Source organism: Odocoileus virginianus, unplaced genomic scaffold (genome assembly GCF_023699985.2).
Source record: "Odocoileus virginianus isolate 20LAN1187 ecotype Illinois unplaced genomic scaffold, Ovbor_1.2 Unplaced_Scaffold_6, whole genome shotgun sequence".
NCBI lineage: Eukaryota > Metazoa > Chordata > Mammalia > Artiodactyla > Cervidae > Odocoileus > Odocoileus virginianus.
The window spans coordinates 4,180,449-4,198,749 of record NW_027224268.1 but is presented as its reverse complement, the minus strand read 5'-3'; the positions used below and the strand labels follow the sequence as shown (position 1 = coordinate 4,198,749).

The following is an 18,301-nucleotide window of genomic DNA, read 5'->3' as shown; positions in this document are numbered from 1 at the left end:
ACACTATTTCCACTGTCTCCCCATCTATTTGCCATGAAGTGATGGGACCAGATGCCATGATCTTAGTTTTTTGAATGTTGAGTTTTAAGCCAGCTTTTTCACTCTCCTCTTTCACTTTCATCAAGAAGCTCTTTAGTTCCTCTTCACTTTCTGCCATAAGGGTGGTGTCATCTGCATATCTGAGGTTATTGATATTTCTCCCGGCAATCTTGATTCCAGCTTGTGCTTCATCCAGCCCAGTATTTCTCATGATGTACTCTGCATATAAGTTAAATAAGCAGGGTGACAATATACAGCCTTGACGTACTCCTTTTCCTATTTGGAACCAATCTGTTGTTCCATGTCCAGTTCTAACTGTTGCTTCCTGACTTGCATACAGGTTTCTCAAGAGGCAGGTCAGGTGGTCTGGTATTCCCATCTCTTTCAGAATTTTCCACAGTTTATTGTGATCCACACAGTCAAAGGCTTTGGTATAGTCAATAAAGCAGAAATAGATGTTTTTCTGGAACTCTCTTGCTTTTTCGATGATCCAGCAGATGTTGGCAATTTGATCTCTGGTTCCTCTGCCTTTTCTAAAAACCAGCTTGAACATCTGGAAGTTCTCAGTTCACGTATTGCTGAAGCCTGGCTTGGAGAATTTTGAGCATTACTTTACTAGCGTGTGAGATGAGTGCAATTGTGCGGTAGTTTGAGCATTCTTTGGCATTGCCTTTCTTAGGGATTGGAATGAAAACTGACCTTTTCCAGTCCTGTGGCCACTGCTGAGTTTTCCAAATTTGCTGGCATATTGAGTGCAGCACTTTCACAGCATCATCTTTTCAGGATTTGAAATAGCTCAACTGGAATTCCACCACCTCCATGAGCTTTGTTCATAGTGATCCATTCGAAGGCCCACTTGAATTCACCTTCCAGGATGTCTGGCTCTAGGTGAGTGATCACACCATTGTGATTTCTCAAGTAGGGTACCTCATTTGAGGCAGAGAAAGTGAAACTGATTTGAGTCACAGATTTCTCAATTCTGCCAAAGATACTCTATGACTAGTGCCATTTTAGATGCATAGGAGAGGAGTTAAGTCACTATACTGTATATAATGCATGCTCTAGGGTGGTAGAACTTAATTTTCTCATGAAACTCAGGTTAGAAAGACTGCTACAAGGCAATTTTGGATCTGCCAAATTTCTAAGCCTCATTCTCTGAGTTCTCACTGATGCTGTGAGCCCCTGGCATTATGATCCATTCCTTCTACACCTGAGATAGCTAGATTCAGTTTTGGGTGCTAGCAAATAAGACCGTGCTCTACTAATACAGTACCAGAGAGTATGTATTTATTGCTGTATATGTTTGTTGAATGATTAATCAGATGAATAACCTTTGAAATTTGTCCATTTTCTTTTTTCCCTGTATCAAAAGAGTCACCACACACATCAGTCTTTATTTTCAGCATCACTCAGACTCTCCTTTCTTTACATTTCATGCCCACCCTCCTCGTCTAGTATTTTATCATCTCAGCCCTCATTCCTGTAGTCATCTCTTCATGCTGCCTCTTTCATGCTCTCCCCTTAAATGATACTGAACCCAGATCAATTTTTACCCAAAACAGAAGGACACATTATCATTCCTCTTATAAATATCATACCAACTGGCTTTGAGGTTAAGTTAACCTCATGAGCCTAGCACTCCAGGTCTCCCATAGTTTGGCCCCATAGTCTCAATCCAGCACGCCTCCTTCACTGCACTCAGAGATGGTGCTCTTCTGGACATGCTCTGTTTCTTGTGCTATACCTACCACCCTTCCCTCGCTGCAACCTGTATTACTGACTTAAAAAATTCATTGTCAGATCTTACCAAATGATCCTCCCAATATGCACGTTCCAATTATTTTGTTTCCTGAACATCGTAAGCCATATTTACTGCTTTTCCTGCTCCCCACATCACATTTCACCTGGATAATTCTTTTTTTCATGTTTTAAATACTCTTATTCTCAATAAAGCCCACATACAGTGGTTAGGAAGAGTAAGCAAACAGTGAATTACAGTGTTCACTTTTTTTCTTAATTATTATTGATTTCTCAAACCCCTAGTACCACTTCAAAATCTACCTCCTTCCAAAAGTCTGCTTGACTCTCTTTAACCTAAATACTCACTCTTTCCTAATTCTCATTCTTACAGTCCATTATTGCCTTGTCCCCATACTAGTAAGTGGAATTATCCACTGGGACTCTCCTCATCAAGAACCAATAATTAGCCTGTTAAGTATACACTTGAGTGGACAGCAAGGAAGACAAGAAGTATTCTTACCTCCACCTTCTTTCCCTTTTTTATACCGAATTGCTGAATACTTTTTATTTTAAAAAATATAAAGGTTCACAGTAGGTCACTGCTGGCTATTAACAAACTTCAGTTCAGTTCAGTCAGTCAGTCATGTCCAACTCTTTGCAACCCCATGGACTGCAGCATGCCAGGCCTCCCTGTCCATCACCAACTCCCGGAGTTTACCCAAACCCATGTCCATCGAGTCAGTGATGCTATCCAACCATCTCATCCTCTGTCGTCCCCTTCTCTCTCTGTCCTCAATCTTTCCCAGCATCAGGGTCTTTTCAAATGAGTCAGCTCTTCATATCAGGTGGCCAAAGTATTGGAGTTTCAGCTTCAACATCAGTCCTTCCAATGAACATTCAGGACTGATTTCCTTTAGAATGGACTGGTTGGATCTCCTTGCAGTCCAAGGGACTCTCAAGAGTCTTCTCCAACACCACAATTCAAAAGCATCAATTCTTCGATGCTCAGCTTTCTTTACAGTCCAACTCTCACATCCATACATGACTACTGGAAAAAAACTTAGTAACAAGCAAAACCATTTCCAAGATGGTGATGGAGCATCGGCATTGTCATTGGAAGCAGAAAGGCCTCTTGTGTGTCTGAGACCATCTGCCACTGAGGAGTGGAGGTGGAGCAGGGTTGGCTTGGATGTCCAGGGCTGTGTCACACTTGGAGCATCGTGCCTACCTTACCTAAGTCTTCAGTTCAGTTCATTCAGTCACTCAGTTGTGTCCAACTCTTTGTGACCCCATGAACCACAGCACACCAGGCCTCCCTGTCCATCACCAACTCCTGGAGTCTACCCAAACCCATGTCCATTGAGTCGGTGATGCCATCCAACCATCTCATCCTCTGTCATCCCCTTCTCCTCCTACCCTCAATCTTTCCCAGCATTGGGGTCTTTTCAAATGAGTCAGCTCTTTGCATCAGATGGCCAAAGTATTGGAGTTTCAGTTTCAACATCAGTCCTTCCAATGAATATTCAGGACTGATTTCCTTTAGGATGGACTGGTTGGATCTCCTTGCAGTCCAAGGGACTCTCAAGAGTCTTCAACACCACAGTTCAAAAGCATCAATTCTTTGGCACTCAGCTTTCTTCACAGTCCAACTCTCACATCCATACATGACCACTGGAAAAACCATAGCCTTGACTAGATGGACCTTTGTTGACAAAGTAATGTCTCTGCTTTTTAATATGCTATCTAGGTTGATCATAACTTTCCTTCCAAGGAGTAAGCGTCTTTTAATTTCATGGCTGCAATCACCATCTGCAGTGATTTTGGAGTCCAGAAAAATAAAGTCAGCCACTGTTTCCACTGTCTCTCCATCTATTTCCCATGAGGTGATGGGACCAGATGCCATGATCTTAGTTTTCTAAGATCTAAGATCTAAGTTGGCTTTAAGCCAACTTTTTCAGTCTCCTCTTTCACTTTCATCAAGAGGCTCTTTAGTTCTTCTTCACTTTCTGCCATAAGGGTGGTGTCATCTGCATATCTGAGGTTATTGATATTTCTCCTGGCAATCTTGATTCCAGCTTGTGCTTCATCCAGCCCAGCATTTCTCATGATGTACTCCGCATATAAGTTAAATAAGCAGGGTGACAATATACAGCCTTGACGTACTCCTTTTCCTGTTTGGAACCAGTCTGTTGTTCCATGTCCAGTTCTAACTGTTGGTTCCTGACCTGCATACAGGTTTCTCAAGAGGCAGGTCAGGTGGTCTGGTATTCCCATCTCTTTCAGAATTTTCCACAGTTTATTGTGATCCACACAGTCAAAGGCAAAAGACAGGGCACTCAAAGATGAACTCCCCAGGTCGGTAGGTGCCCAATGTGCTACTGGAGATCAGTGGAGAAATAACTCCAGAAAGAATGAAGGGATGGAGCCAAAGCAAAAACAACACCCAGTTGTGGATGGGACTGGTGATAGAAGCAAGGTTCGATGCTGTAAAGAACAATATTGCATAGGAACCTGGAATGTTAGGTCCATGAATCAAGGGCAAATTGGAAGTGATCAAACAGGAGATGACAAGAGTGAACATCGACATTCTAGGAATCAGTGAACTAAGATGGACTGGAATGGGTGAATTTAACTCAGATGACCATTATATCTACTACTGTGGGCAGGAATCCTTTAGAAGAAATGGAGTAGCCATCACAGTCAACAAAAGAGTCTGAAATGCAGTACTTGGATGCAATCTCAAAAATGACACAATGATCTCTGTTCATTTCCAGGGCAAACCTAAGTCTTCATTGGATGGCAAATATGGTCTTGGCTAGGAATTGTTTGGTTGCAAGAGCTAGAAACCTCAGACTAGCTCATGGAAAGAAGGGAGTTGTAGTACATTTATACTATGCAATCACTCAGGCACAGGAGTCAGAAAGTGGCCAAGCTTCTTGAGAATGGAAGAAGATGCTGAGATTGAAATATCTTTTTTTCTCTTTAACTCTTTTTTTTTTTTTTTTTAATTATTTAAGACCTTTATTAACAGGTGCTTGCAGTTTGTTGACTTTTTTTTTTGAAAAAATCAAGCTGTAAACTTTTATTACAAATTAAAAATGAGGTTCTTAAAAATCTCAACTTGACCAGATATGAAACAATTTAAAAACCTTTAAAGGTGTATTGAGAAAAAACAGGCTTTTTTTTAAAAAAACACGTTTGTCATTACCAAAAAGAGACGTCTTTAGGTAAAAATAATAAAAACCCCATGCTGCATAGATAATGCAGATAGTTCTAGTTATCTGGTCAACAGGCAAAAAGCAAGCACTTAAGGTCTTCAGCTCCAATCTTTTGTTCATTTCTTATTGCTGGAATTTCATATTCATTTCTTCTTGTTGGATGACTAAACCGGATGATGGTAGAGATGGTAAGCCGGCATTTACTCAGCCCCGCCCTGCTCAGCCTCGGGAGCGGACGAATTCTCAGCTGGTGGATCGGCTGCTTTTGTCTCTTTGCCATCTTGTGGTTTAGGGTTTTCTGGGCGTCTGCGTCGGTAATTGAAGTTGCGGCGGTACCGACGTTGAGGTGGTTGCTGACCTTGGGTCTCATCTCCTTGATTTTCCTTATCTTCTTCATTGCCGTCCTCTCTGGGCTGTCTTTGGCGAGGAGGGCCCCTGCGGAATCTTGGTCTATAACCCCGATACATATTCTGTCTCACTGGTCTACCTTGTTCTCCTGCACCCTGGTTGTCAGCACCCTCCATCACTTCTCCCTGCACAGGAGGGTTGGAGTACTGTGGTCGACGCCCATAGGGTCTCCGCATGTAGTAAGGTGGGAACCTCCGCCTGCGGTAGGGCCGGCGCTGTTGGGCCTGGCCTTCGGGAGCGCTCTCCGATCCCTCATTCTTTTCCCCACTCTCACTATTCTGGTAATTCTGCTGGTAATTGCGTGGAGGACCCCTGCGACGTGGATAGCGCCTATAATGGTTACGGTCTGCTGCGTATTTACTGCCTTGCACTGGAACTCCACCAGGGCCTGTAACATTTGCTGCCTCCGCACCCTTTTCTCCTTCAACAACATCAAACTCCACAGTCTCTCCATCTCCTACACTGCGAAGGTACTTCCTGGGGTTATTCTTCTTTATGGCAGTCTGGTGTACAAATACATCTTCCTTGGTGTCATTCCTGTTGATGAAACCATATCCGTTCCTTACATTGAACCATTTTACTGTTCCCAAAACCTTCGTTGCGATGACCTTCTTGTCCCCGCCGGCAGGCGCCGCCGATGTGAGGCCGCCCGGGCCGCCGCTCCCTGCGCCGCTGCCCGTCGTGCCGGGCTTGGTGTCGGCAGCGCTGAGGGCGGGGGCGGCGGGCGGCTGCTGGGTCTCGGCCTCGCTGCTCATAGTTGCGGTGATGGTGACTGGGGCCGGCTGCGGCAGCTGCGGCTCCTCCCGGGGTGTGATGGTAACTAGGCCGGCGGCGGCGGTGGGGCTGCTCAGGGCTCTCTGGGGTCCGCTCTCCGCTCCCGCTACCGATCGAACTCTCTTTAACTCTTTATCAACAACTGCAACACCTCTCCCATCTCTGCTTTTCTTTTTTTTTTTTTCAGGTTTTAAAACTTTTTATTTGCATATTAAAAAAATTGTGCATTCCAATAATTAAAACCATTTGAACAACAACAAAAAAAATGGCACTCTGATTAAACTGCATTTTACAGCCCGCAGAACACCTTGGACCAGCTTTTTAACTCTAGATTTCACTGTCGTCCCACCCAGCTTCCTCCTTCACCAACATGCAAGTTCTTTTCCTTCCCTGCCAGCCACATAGGCAGATGGGAGAGGCAGGCGCGGCCTACGTTGTCAGTAGTTCTCCATTCTTTGATGTGAAAAGGGGTAGCACAGTCATTTAAACTCGATCCAACCTCTTTGCATCTTACAAAGTTAAACAGCTAAAAGAAGTAAAATAAGAAGGCAATGCTTGTGGAATGTACAGTGCATACTGGCGGCGCACGCTTCATTACGACTCGCCTGCTTGCTTCTCCTGTTCAATCGTTTCTTTCGAAGGCAGTGGGTTTTTCTCTTGCGTTTCCGTTTTCTTCAATTTCGACTTATCGAACTTCTCAATCTCAGCCATATCGGGCTTGTCAGACATTGTTGCAGAGGGCGCGGAGCGAGCTGCGAGCGAGCGAAGTCTGGTCTGCGCTGTGGCCGCCGCAGAGTCCCATCTCTGCTTTTCTTGGTCTCTGCTCTCCAAAGATGCTTACTACTTGTAAAGGGCTTAAAGGGGCCCAATTCACATGACTTTACTGACTTAATCCATCATCCACTGTTGGCTGATTGCAGATTTTCAAGGGAAGGCATTTGGCTAAACTTTGAATTTGATATGATGGTTGACATTAGGCCAAGTGTACATCCTTGGTCCACAGCACTGTGGGGCTGGGGGCACACATTATAAAAATAAACACTTGGTGCTGTTTGTTCAAGGATGTTTTGAGTGAGTCACACATAGGTCCCCAAGCTTCCACTGTAAAAAAGTTGAGTGTTATATATATATTTGAGAATCTTCATTGAGTAATATAAAAAAAGAATAACACCCCAGGGCTGTTCCTTTGCCTTCTTCTAATTTTAATAGCTAGTTCACTATGATATGGAAAAAGAATCATTAATCTTAAAATTGTCATGTTACTGATATCATCAATAGAAAATGAGGAAAAATTATGAACTAGTTCTTACAGTCATATATATCATATATTACATGGTTAAAAAATCAACCTTATTAGAAGTTCAGTGCAATTTTGGCCTACAAATTTAAAAGAGCGTATGGAAGAAGTTGAGGGGGTCTAGACTGAAGGCAGCAGAAGGGGATGACAGAGAATGAGATGATTGGATGACATCACTGGCTCAGTGGGCATGAGTTTGAGCAAACTCAGGGAGATGGTGAAGAACAAGGAAGCCTGGAGTGCTGCAGTCCATGGGGTCACAAAGAGTCAGACACAACTTAGCAACTGAACAACAACAATGCAAAACTGAGGAAATTATAAAAGAGAAATAAAATAGCATGTGAGTTTCAAATTAATGCTTATTTAGCCTAGAGAAGATACTAATGATGTGAGAATTTCTCCAAACATGTGAAGGTGAAATAGAGATATAGTGAGATCACCTCTATTGCCCTGATATAATATGCAATAGAATATAGATTTTCATGACAGCATAAACTCAACCTTTTAGGCTCGCAGAAATTCATGGTCTCTATTTATATAAGATGTATAAAGGTATTTGGGCTTCCCTTGTGGCTCAGCTGGTAAAGATCAGCCAGGTCTCCATGCGGGAGACCTGGTTTCGATCCTTGGGTTGGGACGATCCCCTGGAGAAGGGAAAGGCTCCCCACTCCAGTATTCTGGCCTGGAGAATTCCATGGACTGTATAGTCCATGGTGTTGGACATGACTGAGCGACTTTCACTTTCTTTTTCACTTTTCATAAATGTATTTATAGGAGCAGATATGTGGTATCATACTCACAGGAGTATAAATTAGAGGACTTTGTTGAGATTGCCTCAAGCTCTATGAGCCTAAGGTTAGTTTTGTGAAACTCAGTTGAAATGAAAGACAGAAGTAAAAAAACTTTTGTCATCATATTTTTCTTAGTGAATGATTCCAGATGTGGCCAAATGAATTGTGCTCTCTAAGGGGCATTCAAAGGAGCAGCAATAGTCACCAATAACTGAGTTTTCTTTTGTAGAGTGGGAATTATGAACTAAGGGTGAAAGCTAAATTTTCCTTCATAATGAAGTGAGTTAGATTCTAGTGACAAGGTGAGAAAAGAGAGAAGGACAGATGAAGTGACCAGAAAGGTGGAAATAATGATGGAAATTTCAGTTAGAGGAATTAACAGACTTTCCTGTAAGTAATGTGTAGTGTGAGTCATCTTTATCAACCCCCTCCCTCAAGATTTCGCCAGAAAATTGTCACCAAGTATCTGTCTCTGTTATTGAGTCAGGGAATTGGATCTCTGTTAGGATGCATAGAAAATGCTAAGTATAGCCTCAAGTTTGATTGGACAAGAGCTGAGGTCACCTGTGAAAGATGTACTCTACTCAGATTATCTGTATTTATCACTATCCTCAAATTATCTGTATTTACCAACCCAAGAGTGAACTAAGTAGACATTTCAGTGTAGTATCAAGGCCAGGTAAGAATTTTGATTGGGTGGAAGATAACTCAAGGCTGGAATTTCAGAGAATTTTACTGTATGACCTTGGATGAACAAATAAATTCTTTGTGCCTTAATTTCTCCTTCAAATGAAGACAATGTATATACCTCATCTACTTCAAGATACAATAATGTATGATTACTTACAAGAAAATATAGTCAATTCAGATCGCAAGTCCTACAGCCCAATAGTGAGAACCATTTAGAACTGAGCAAGCCTTGGGCACTGAGGCATGGCCTACCACTTCTACTTGAAATGTCGTTTGGGGTCCTGAGGGTCTCCAAAACTCCTTCAGGGGGGCTGCAAGGTCAAAATTACTTTTATAGTAATACTAAGATTTTATTTGCTTTTTTCAATCTCATTCTCTCACGAATGCCTGGTGGAGTTTTCTGGAGGCTACATAGTGTGTGATATCTCACAGATTGAATGCAAAAGCAGATATGAGAATCCAGCTGGCTTCTTTAAGCCAGATCTTAAAGAGATTTTCAAAACTATAAAACAGTCCTATTCTTTTTATTAATTTTTTCTTTTGGAAATACAGTTCTTTTTCACTTAAAATATTATTTGTGTAACCTTAAAACTCAGTTGGTAAAGAATCTGCCTACAATGCAGGAGACCCCGGTTCAGTTCCTGGGTGGGGAAGATCCCCTGGAGAAGGGATAGGCTACCTACTCCAGTGTTCTTGGGCTTCCCTTGTGGCTCAGCTGGTAAAGAATCTGCCTGGATGTGGAAGACCTGGGTTGGGAAGATCCCCTGGAGAAGGGAAAGTCTACCCACTCCAGTATTCTGGCCTCAAAAATTCCATGGGCTGTATAGTCATGGGGGCCCAAAGAGTCGGACATGACTGAGCGACTTTGACTTTCACTTTTGCCATGTAATGGGCTTATTGTTCTTATTTTAAAAAATGAATATTTAAACACGTTCCAGTTTTGATTTCTAATATAGTAAATACCAATACACGTTTTCGTACAAACAAAAGACTTCCGAGGAACTTCCTTGGCAGTCCACCGGTTAAGACCCTGTGCTTCCACTGCAGGGGCTCCAGTTTGATTCCTGGTTAGAGAACTAAGATCCCACATGCTGCTCGGAGTGGTCAAAAAAAAATGATTTTTTAGGTCATTCAGTAATTTTAAAAGTGTATTAGGAGTCCTGAAGCAAAATGATTGGAGAACCACTTCACCTTGGCAAAGTGACTTTGAGTAAGGTGATCCATGCGTGTTCCAACTTTCCCTCGTTCTGCCATGGTATAATGGTAGGTGGTGGGACCCTCAGGAGATGAATCCCTCACAGAGTACAGATATTTGGGAACCCTCTCAATCTGGCACAAGTTGAAACTGAACTGTGTGTGTGGTTCTCAGGCAATACCATCATATCCAAGCCTCATAACATATTCCATTCCTGTGCTGTATGGATTCGCCAGCGTTACTCATCTCTGGGTCAAAGACTGATGACATTTTATGCTGAGGGGAGGGCCCTGGAGAAGACCTGGACTTAGTGACAAAGCCTGTCCTTGTATCATTAGCATCAGTATGTATTTCAGCATATGCATAATTGGTGTTCCACTCTCAGCCTCAGAATAGCTGTTATTGATGCTCATGACAGGTGAGACGTCAGGCTAGCTAATTTATATGTATTAAATCTCGTAACACACTTGGGAGCTAAGTATACTTATTACAGCAGTTTTATGTCAGAGGAAACTGAGACACGCTATTTAGCTAAATTTGGTTAAGGTCTCACAGGTCAAAAGTAGCAAAAGTCAGATTCAAACACACATCATTTGGCTCCAGGTTCTGTGCTGTTAAAGGTCTTGTTGACTACAGTTTCCTCTTCCAATGTACTGGGCAGGGTCGACTGACTGCTGTAACAGCCAACCTAAAATTTACAGAAGATTCATATAAAAGTAGTTTCTTTGTGTTCCAGTACAAAGTGGGTTGGTGAGGTTTTCACATGGTCACTCAGAGACCCAGGATCTTTCCATCTTGTGACTCCATCTTTCTGCAAGCCCTTGGAATTCTTTACCTTTAGTCAGTCAATGAGGATAATGGAAAACTGCGCAAGCCAAGTCAGCACTTTCACCTCTATTTCACGGCTTTTAATCTCTCATGTGGCCGCACCCAATGGCCAGGCATGCTGGGAAATATGGTCTAGCTGCCCAGAAGGAAAAAGGGACGAGCTGAACAGTCACATGAGCACTCTAAAGAGTTTAATATTAAGTGATAATGAGGAGATGGTAGGAATATCGCTGGAGTCTGAGCTCTCAGATCAGCTGATACTTTAGGAGGTCTACCAATAATTGGATAGGAATTCGCAGGTGGCACAGTGGTAAAGAATCTGCCTCCCATTACAAGAGATGCAAGAGACACACATTCGATCGCTGGGTCAGGAAGATCGCCTGCAGTAGGGAATGGCAACCCACTCCAGTATTCTTGCCTGGAAAATCCCATGGAAACAGGAGCCTAGCGGGCTCCAGTCCATGGGTTCACAAAGAATTGGACATTACTGAATGACTGAGGACACCAACAATTCGATACCCATGACATGAAAGTTTCTTTACTTTAATGCCTCCAGGGCCCAGGTCCTCAGATGTAAGTATATATGGGCCTGAGATTAACTATCAAAAACTTTAATATGATAGCTAAAACTAAGCAGCCCTTGTAACATCCTAGTGAAAATTATAATAGAAAAGACTTTATTTTCCTCTGACACTTCAGTGTTAACTTTCTTCAGTGAAAATTTATGAGAATATTTTCAGAGCAAATATGCAGACCTATTATTAATATAATATGAATGATGCCCTCTGAAATTTTGCAGTACATGTCCTGTACAACTACAAAGATGGCCTGCCTTTATGCTCACTAAGGATTCCCACCCCTTTAGTGATTATAGTTCAGCCCAGGTTTCCAGTCGTCTTGCAGGAATGCACCCAGAGAGCATAATTAAATCATTGCTTGCTTTTCTTTAAATGTTCCTCTTCCTGATTCCTTCAATTTATCCCATGCAAAATAGCATTTCTCATCATTCAGTTCAGTTCAGTTGCTCAGTTGTGCCTGACTCTTTGTGACCCCATGGACTGCAGCACACCAGGCTTCCCTGTCCATCACCAACTCCCGGAATTTACCCAAACTCATGTCCATTGAGTCGGTGATGCCATCCAACCATCTCATCTTCTGTCGTCCCCTTCTCCTCCCACCTTCAGTCTTTCCCAGCATCAGGGTCTTTTCCAGTGAGTCAGCTCTTCTCATCAGGTGGCCAAAGTATTGGAGTTTCAGCTTCAGCATCAATTCTTCCAGTGAATACGCAGGACTGATTACCTTTAGGCCTGACTGGTTGGATCTCCTTGCCGTCCAAGGGACTCTCAAGAGTCTTCTCCAACACCACAGCCCAAAAGCATCAATTCTTCAGCGCTCAGCCTTCTTTACAGTCCAACTCTCACATCCATACATGACTACTGGAAAAACCATAGCTTTGACTAGATGGACCTTTGTCGGCAAAGTAATGTCTCTGCTTTTTAATATGCTGCCTAGGTTTGTCATAGCTTTTCTTCCAAGGAGCAAGTGTCTTTTAATTTCATGGCTGCAGTCACCATCTGCAGTGATTTTGGAGCCTAAGAAAATAAAGTCTGTCACTGTTTCTGTTGTTTCCCCATCTATTTGCCATGAAGTGATGGGACCAGATGCCATGATCTTAGTTTTTTGAATGTTGAGTTTTAAGCCAGACTTTTTCACTCTCCTCTTTTACTTTCATCAAGAGGCTCTTCAGTTCCTCTTCCTTTTCTGCCATAAGGGTGGTGTCATCTGCATATCTGAGGTTATTGACATTTCTCCTGACAGTCTTGATTCCAGCTTGTGCTTCATCCAGCCCAGCATTTCTCATGATGTACTCTGCATATAAGTTAAATAAGCAGGGTGACAATATACAACTTTGATGTACTCCTTTCCCAATTTGGAACCAGTCCATTGTTCCATGTCTGGTTCTAACCATTGCTTCTTGACCTGCATACAGATTTCTCAGGAGGCAGGTCAGGTGGTCTGGTATTCCCATCTCTTGAAGAATTTTCCACAGTTTGTTGTGATCCACACAGTCAAAGGCTTTCAGTTCAGTTCAATTCAGTTCAGTTCAGTCGCTCAGTCGTGTCCGACTCTTTGCGTCAGAAGGAGTCAAAGGCTTTGGCGTAATCAATAAAGCAGAAGTAGATGTTTTTCTGGAATTCTCTTGCTTTTTCTGTGATCCAGTGGATGTTGGCAGTTTGATCTCTGGTTCCTCTGCCTTTTCTAAATCCAGCTTGAACATCTGGAAGTTCACGGTTCATGTACTGTTGAAGCCTGACTTGGAGAATTTTGAGCATTACTTTACTAGCGTGTGAGATGAGTGCAGTTGTGCAGTAGTTTGAACATTCTTTGGCATTTCCCTTCTTTGGGCTTGGAATGAAAAGTGACCTTTTCCAGTCCTGTGACTACTGCTGGGTTTTCTAAATTTGCTGGCATATTGAGTGCAGCACTTTCACAGCATCATCTTTTAGGATTTGAAATAGCTCAACTGAAATTCCATCACCTCCACTAGCTTTGTTCGTAGTGATGTTTCCTAAGGCCCTGGAATTGACTTTGCATTCCAGATGTCTGGCTCTAAGTGAGTGATCACACCAACGTGGTTATGTGGGTCATGCAGATCTTTTTTGCATAGTTCTTCTGTGTTTTCTCATCATTACCTGCCCTTAATAGAAAAGAAAGAGCAGTAGATTATTCTTTGAGTGAGGGCCACATAGTCCTAGAGTTCCAGCTTATGAATCGGACAAGGTTGCTCACCATACATGGTTACTTAATTATATAATTATTCTGTTATCAGGGTTTGTAAACCTTGACACTGTCGACAATTTAGCAGGGGTCGAGAGGGTGATTCTTTGTGGCAGGGCCTGTCTTGGACATTGTAGGATGTTTTGCAGCATTCCTGGCCTCTACCTACTCTATCACTCTCCCCAGTTGTGACAATCAAAGCTGTTCCCAAACATTGCCAGATGTCCTCTGAGCATCAAAATCACCCCCGGTTGAGAACCACAGGAAGCAGACAGTGGCCTGGAGTGTAGTTGTTATCTCCTAAACTGGGTGGATTAGAGCCCTCCTCTCATAGGCTGTTCTGCTTGTAATACTTGGGTTAGAACAGTGGTGTCATTGTTGATTTGTACCTTTCTTCATTCTCTCCTCTCCCACCATGGCCACTCACATCTGGGAATATCAAAAGTGGACATGTTACTGCTGGTCTTAAAACACACTCTTATGACTTCTTTTGCTCCGAAGATAGAGGCTGGTATCCCTCCACTGACCCACAGGCCCTCTACCTCTTCTCCAACTCTCCCAGCTACCCCCCTCCCACGTACTAATTGTAATCCAAACCCTGGTACATCCCATGTTCTGTCTCTCCTTTGGGACATTGTGCATGCTGATCTGTTTTTCTGGAATATTCTTCTTGAGTTCATTGCTCTTCCCCTAGTTTCCACTTACCCTTCAATGCTCAGAGCTTATCATTTATTTCAGAAAATCTTGCCCTAAGACCCTTCTCATTAGACAAAGTTAGGTTTTGAGTTAAATACCAATAGAACATTCTGTCCATTCCCTTACTAACTCTTATCATAATTGAAAATACGTGCACTATTGGAAAATTAAGTAATTATTTTTTCTCCTACACTAGAAAGTAAATTCCATAATCTGGTTGCCCATTGGGGTGCTGGATCTCTTACACATAACAGACCAAACAATAAGTGCCTTTGAGATTTCCAAGGGTGTATTTCATAATTTGAGCCTGAGAGAAACAGATATTGGCCTCCAAGTTATGAAAATAAGATATAAATTAAAAGTAATAAATGTATCATTAAATGTCTACAAAAATTAACATCATGATGGTATAGCAACCAGTTGATAGAAACTCAGTTCTTACATAGGTGCATATAAACAGAATTTGAATCACAAAAGCAAACTGAGTATTTTATTATGAATAATATGCATAATTATATTTTGAAATTAAATTTTTTTATTTTTGCATTTACATGTATATATTGTCATCTTTGAGTACACATAATTACTATGTATCCTTATTTTCTCTTTTAATATTGGTTCTTCTGTATTTTTTTCTGATTGATGTATCGTTGATTTACAATGTTGTGTTAGCTTCTGTTGTATAGCATTGTGATTCAGATATACATATATATACATATTCTTTTTAATATTCTTTTCTATTATGGTTTATTACAGGATATTGAATATAGTTCCCTTTGCTATATAGTAGGACCTTATTGTTTATCTATTTTATATATATTGGTTTGTATCTGCTAATCCCAGATTCCTAATATATCCCTCTTCCATCCTCTTCCCCCTTTAGTAACTTTAAGTTTGTTTTCTATGACTGTGAGTATCTTTGTTTCCTAAGTAAGTTCATTTGTGTTATTTTTTAGATTCTGCATATAAGTGATATCATATGGTATTTGTCTTTCTCTTTCTGACTTCACTTAGTATGATAATCTCTAGGTCCATCCATGTTGCTGCAAATGGCATTATTTTGTTCTTTTTTATGGCTGAATAGTATTCTGTTGTGTATATATACCATGTCTTCTTGATCTGTTCATGTGTTGATGGACATTTATGTTGTGTCCATGTCTTGGCTACTGTAAACTGTGCTGCTATGAACATAGGGATGCATGCCTCTTTTCAAATTAGAGTTTTCACTAGATATATGCACAGAAGTGGAATTACTGGATCATATAGCAACTCTATCTTTAGCTTTTTGATGAGTCTCCATACTGATTTCCTAGAGAAGGAAATGGCAACCCACTCCAGCATTCTTGCCTGGAGAATTCCATGGACAAAAGAGCCTGGCACGCTACAGTCCATGGGGTCACAAAGAGTCGGACATGACTGAGTGACTCTCACTCACTCATACTGTTTTCCTTAGTGTCTGCACTAATTTACATTCCCACCAATAGTGTTAGAAAGTTCCCTTTTCTCCACATCCCCTCCAACATTTGTTATTTGTATGCTTTTTAATGATGGTCACTCTGACCAGTGTGAGGTGGTAGGTACCTCATGTTAGTCTTTATTTACATTTCCCTAGCAACTAGTGATGTGTAGCTCTTTTCATGTGCCTATTGGCCATTTGTATGTCTTTGGACAAATGTCTATTTAGGTCTTCTGCCCATTTTCTGTTTGAGTTTGTTGTTGTTGTTCTTGTTGTTATTGAGTTGTATGAGCTGTTTGTGTATTTTGGAAATTAAGCCCTTTTTGGTCTCATCATTTGCAAATATTTTCTCCCAGTCTGTAGGTTGTCTTTTCATTTTATTTATGGTTTCCTTTGCTGTGCAAAAGCTTGTAAGTTTGATTAGGTCTCATTTGTTTATTTTTACTTTTATTTCTATTGTCTTGGTAGACCTAAGAAAATATTGGTACAATTTATGCCCATAATATCTTTTAGGAGTTTCACATTGTCATGTCTTATGTGTATGCGTGCGTGCTAAGTTGCTTCAGCCATGTCTGACTCTTTGCAACCGTTTGGGCTGTAGCCCACCGACCTCCTCTGTCCATGGGGTTCTCCAGGCCAGAATACTGGAGTGGGTTGCCATTTTCTTCTCCAGGGGATCTTCCCAACCCAGGGATCAAACCCGTGTCTCCTGCACTGGCAGGTGAATTCTTTACCACCAAGCCACCTGGGAAGCCCAGTCTTCCCTTTAGTATTTGGCAAAAGAAGGGAATTGAACTCTTTTCCAATGAGTCCACTCTTTGCATCAGATAGCCAAAGTATTGGAGCTTCAGCTTCAGCATCAGTCCTTCCAGTGAATGTTCAGGGTTGGTTTCCTTTAGGATTGACTGGTTTGATCTCCTTGCTGTCCAGGGGACTCTCAAGCATCTTCTCCAGTACCACAATTCAAAAACATCAATTCTTTGGCACTCAGCCTTCTTTATGGTCCAACTCTCACATCCGTACATGACTACCAGAAAAACCATAGCTTTGACTAGACGGACCTTTGTCGGCAAAGTGATGTCTCTGCTTTTAATATGCTGTCTAGGTTTGTCATAAACTTTTAATCTAAGGAGCAAGAGTCTTAATTTTGTGACCATAGTCACCGTCCGCAGTGATTTGGGAACCCAAGAAAATAAAATCTATCACTGTTTCCAGTTTTCCCCATCTATTTGCCATGAAGTGATGGGACTGGATGCCATGATCTTAGTTTTTTGAATGTTGAGTTTTAAGCCAGCCTTTTCACTCTCCTCTTTCACCTTCAAGAGACTCTTTAGTTCCTCTTTGCTTTCTGCCATTAGAGTGGTATCATCTGCATATCTGAGGTTGTTGATATTTCTCCCTGGCAATCTTGATTCCAGTTGTGATTCATCCAGCCCAGCATTTCTCATGATGTACTCTGCATATAAGTTAAATAAGCAGAGTGACAATATACAGCCTTGACGTACTCCTTTCCCAATTTTGAACCAGTCTGTTGTTCCATGTCTGGTTCTAACTGTTGCTTCTTGTCCTGCATACAGGTTTCTCAGGAGACAGGTAAGGTGGTCTGGTATTCCCATCTCTTTAAGAATTTTCCACAGTTTGTTGTGATCCACACAGTCAGAGGCTTTAGCATAGTCAATGAAACAGAAGTAAGTGTTTTGGGGGGAATTCCCTTGCTTTTTCTATGATACAAGAGATGTTGGCAATTTGATCTCTGGTTCTTCTGTCTTTTCTAAATCCAGCTTGTACATCTGGAAGTTCTCAGTTCACATACTGCTGAAAGCCTAGCTTGAAGGATTTTGAGCATTACCTTGCTAGCATATGAAATGAGTGCAATTGTGTGGTAATTTGAACATTCTTTGGCATTGCCTTTCTTTGGGATTGGAATGAAAACTGACCTTTTCCAGTCCTGTGGCCACTGCTGAGTTTTCCAAATTTGCTGGCATATTGAGTGCAGCACTTTAACAGCATCATCTTTTAGAAATTTGAAATAGCTCAGCTTGAATTCCATCACCTCCAGTAGCCTTGTTGGTAGTAATGCCAAGTACTAAAGCCCATTTGACTTCACACTCCAGGATGTCTGGTTCTAGGTGAGTGACCACATCATCATGGTTATCTGGGTCATTAGGACCTTTTTTGTATAGTTCTTCTGTATATTCTTGAATCAACATAAGTTGTATTAATTTTCTAGAATATTCTCCTGGATCTTCATAATCCTGAGATATCAGGCATCTGGACTTAAAAGGATACCCCTTAGATTTTGCAACACTGGAAGGAAACCATATCTGGGAGGCTTTCCAGGGGTGTTACCAGAAAGAAAATGATCTCATTTTTGGCTAATCTCAAATATAC

At 41.7% G+C, this 18,301-nt stretch overlaps 2 protein-coding genes and 1 pseudogene across 2 annotated transcripts in view; 1 reads left to right on the top strand and 2 right to left on the bottom strand.

The window, feature by feature from the left end:
- The window catches only part of FRMPD4 (FERM and PDZ domain containing 4), a 648,285-nt gene that overhangs the window by 86,371 nt on the left and 543,613 nt on the right, over positions 1-18,301 (top strand). The gene's annotated exons all lie outside the window — the stretch shown is intronic.
- LOC139033434 (Y-box-binding protein 1 pseudogene) lies at positions 5,117-6,293 on the bottom strand (annotated as a pseudogene).
- On the bottom strand, positions 6,446-6,933 carry LOC110147393 (thymosin beta-4). The gene has a single exon (XM_070462604.1). It carries the CDS (start codon positions 6,906-6,908, stop codon positions 6,774-6,776), a length of 135 nt encoding a protein of 44 aa, XP_070318705.1. The 5' UTR covers positions 6,909-6,933; the 3' UTR covers positions 6,446-6,773.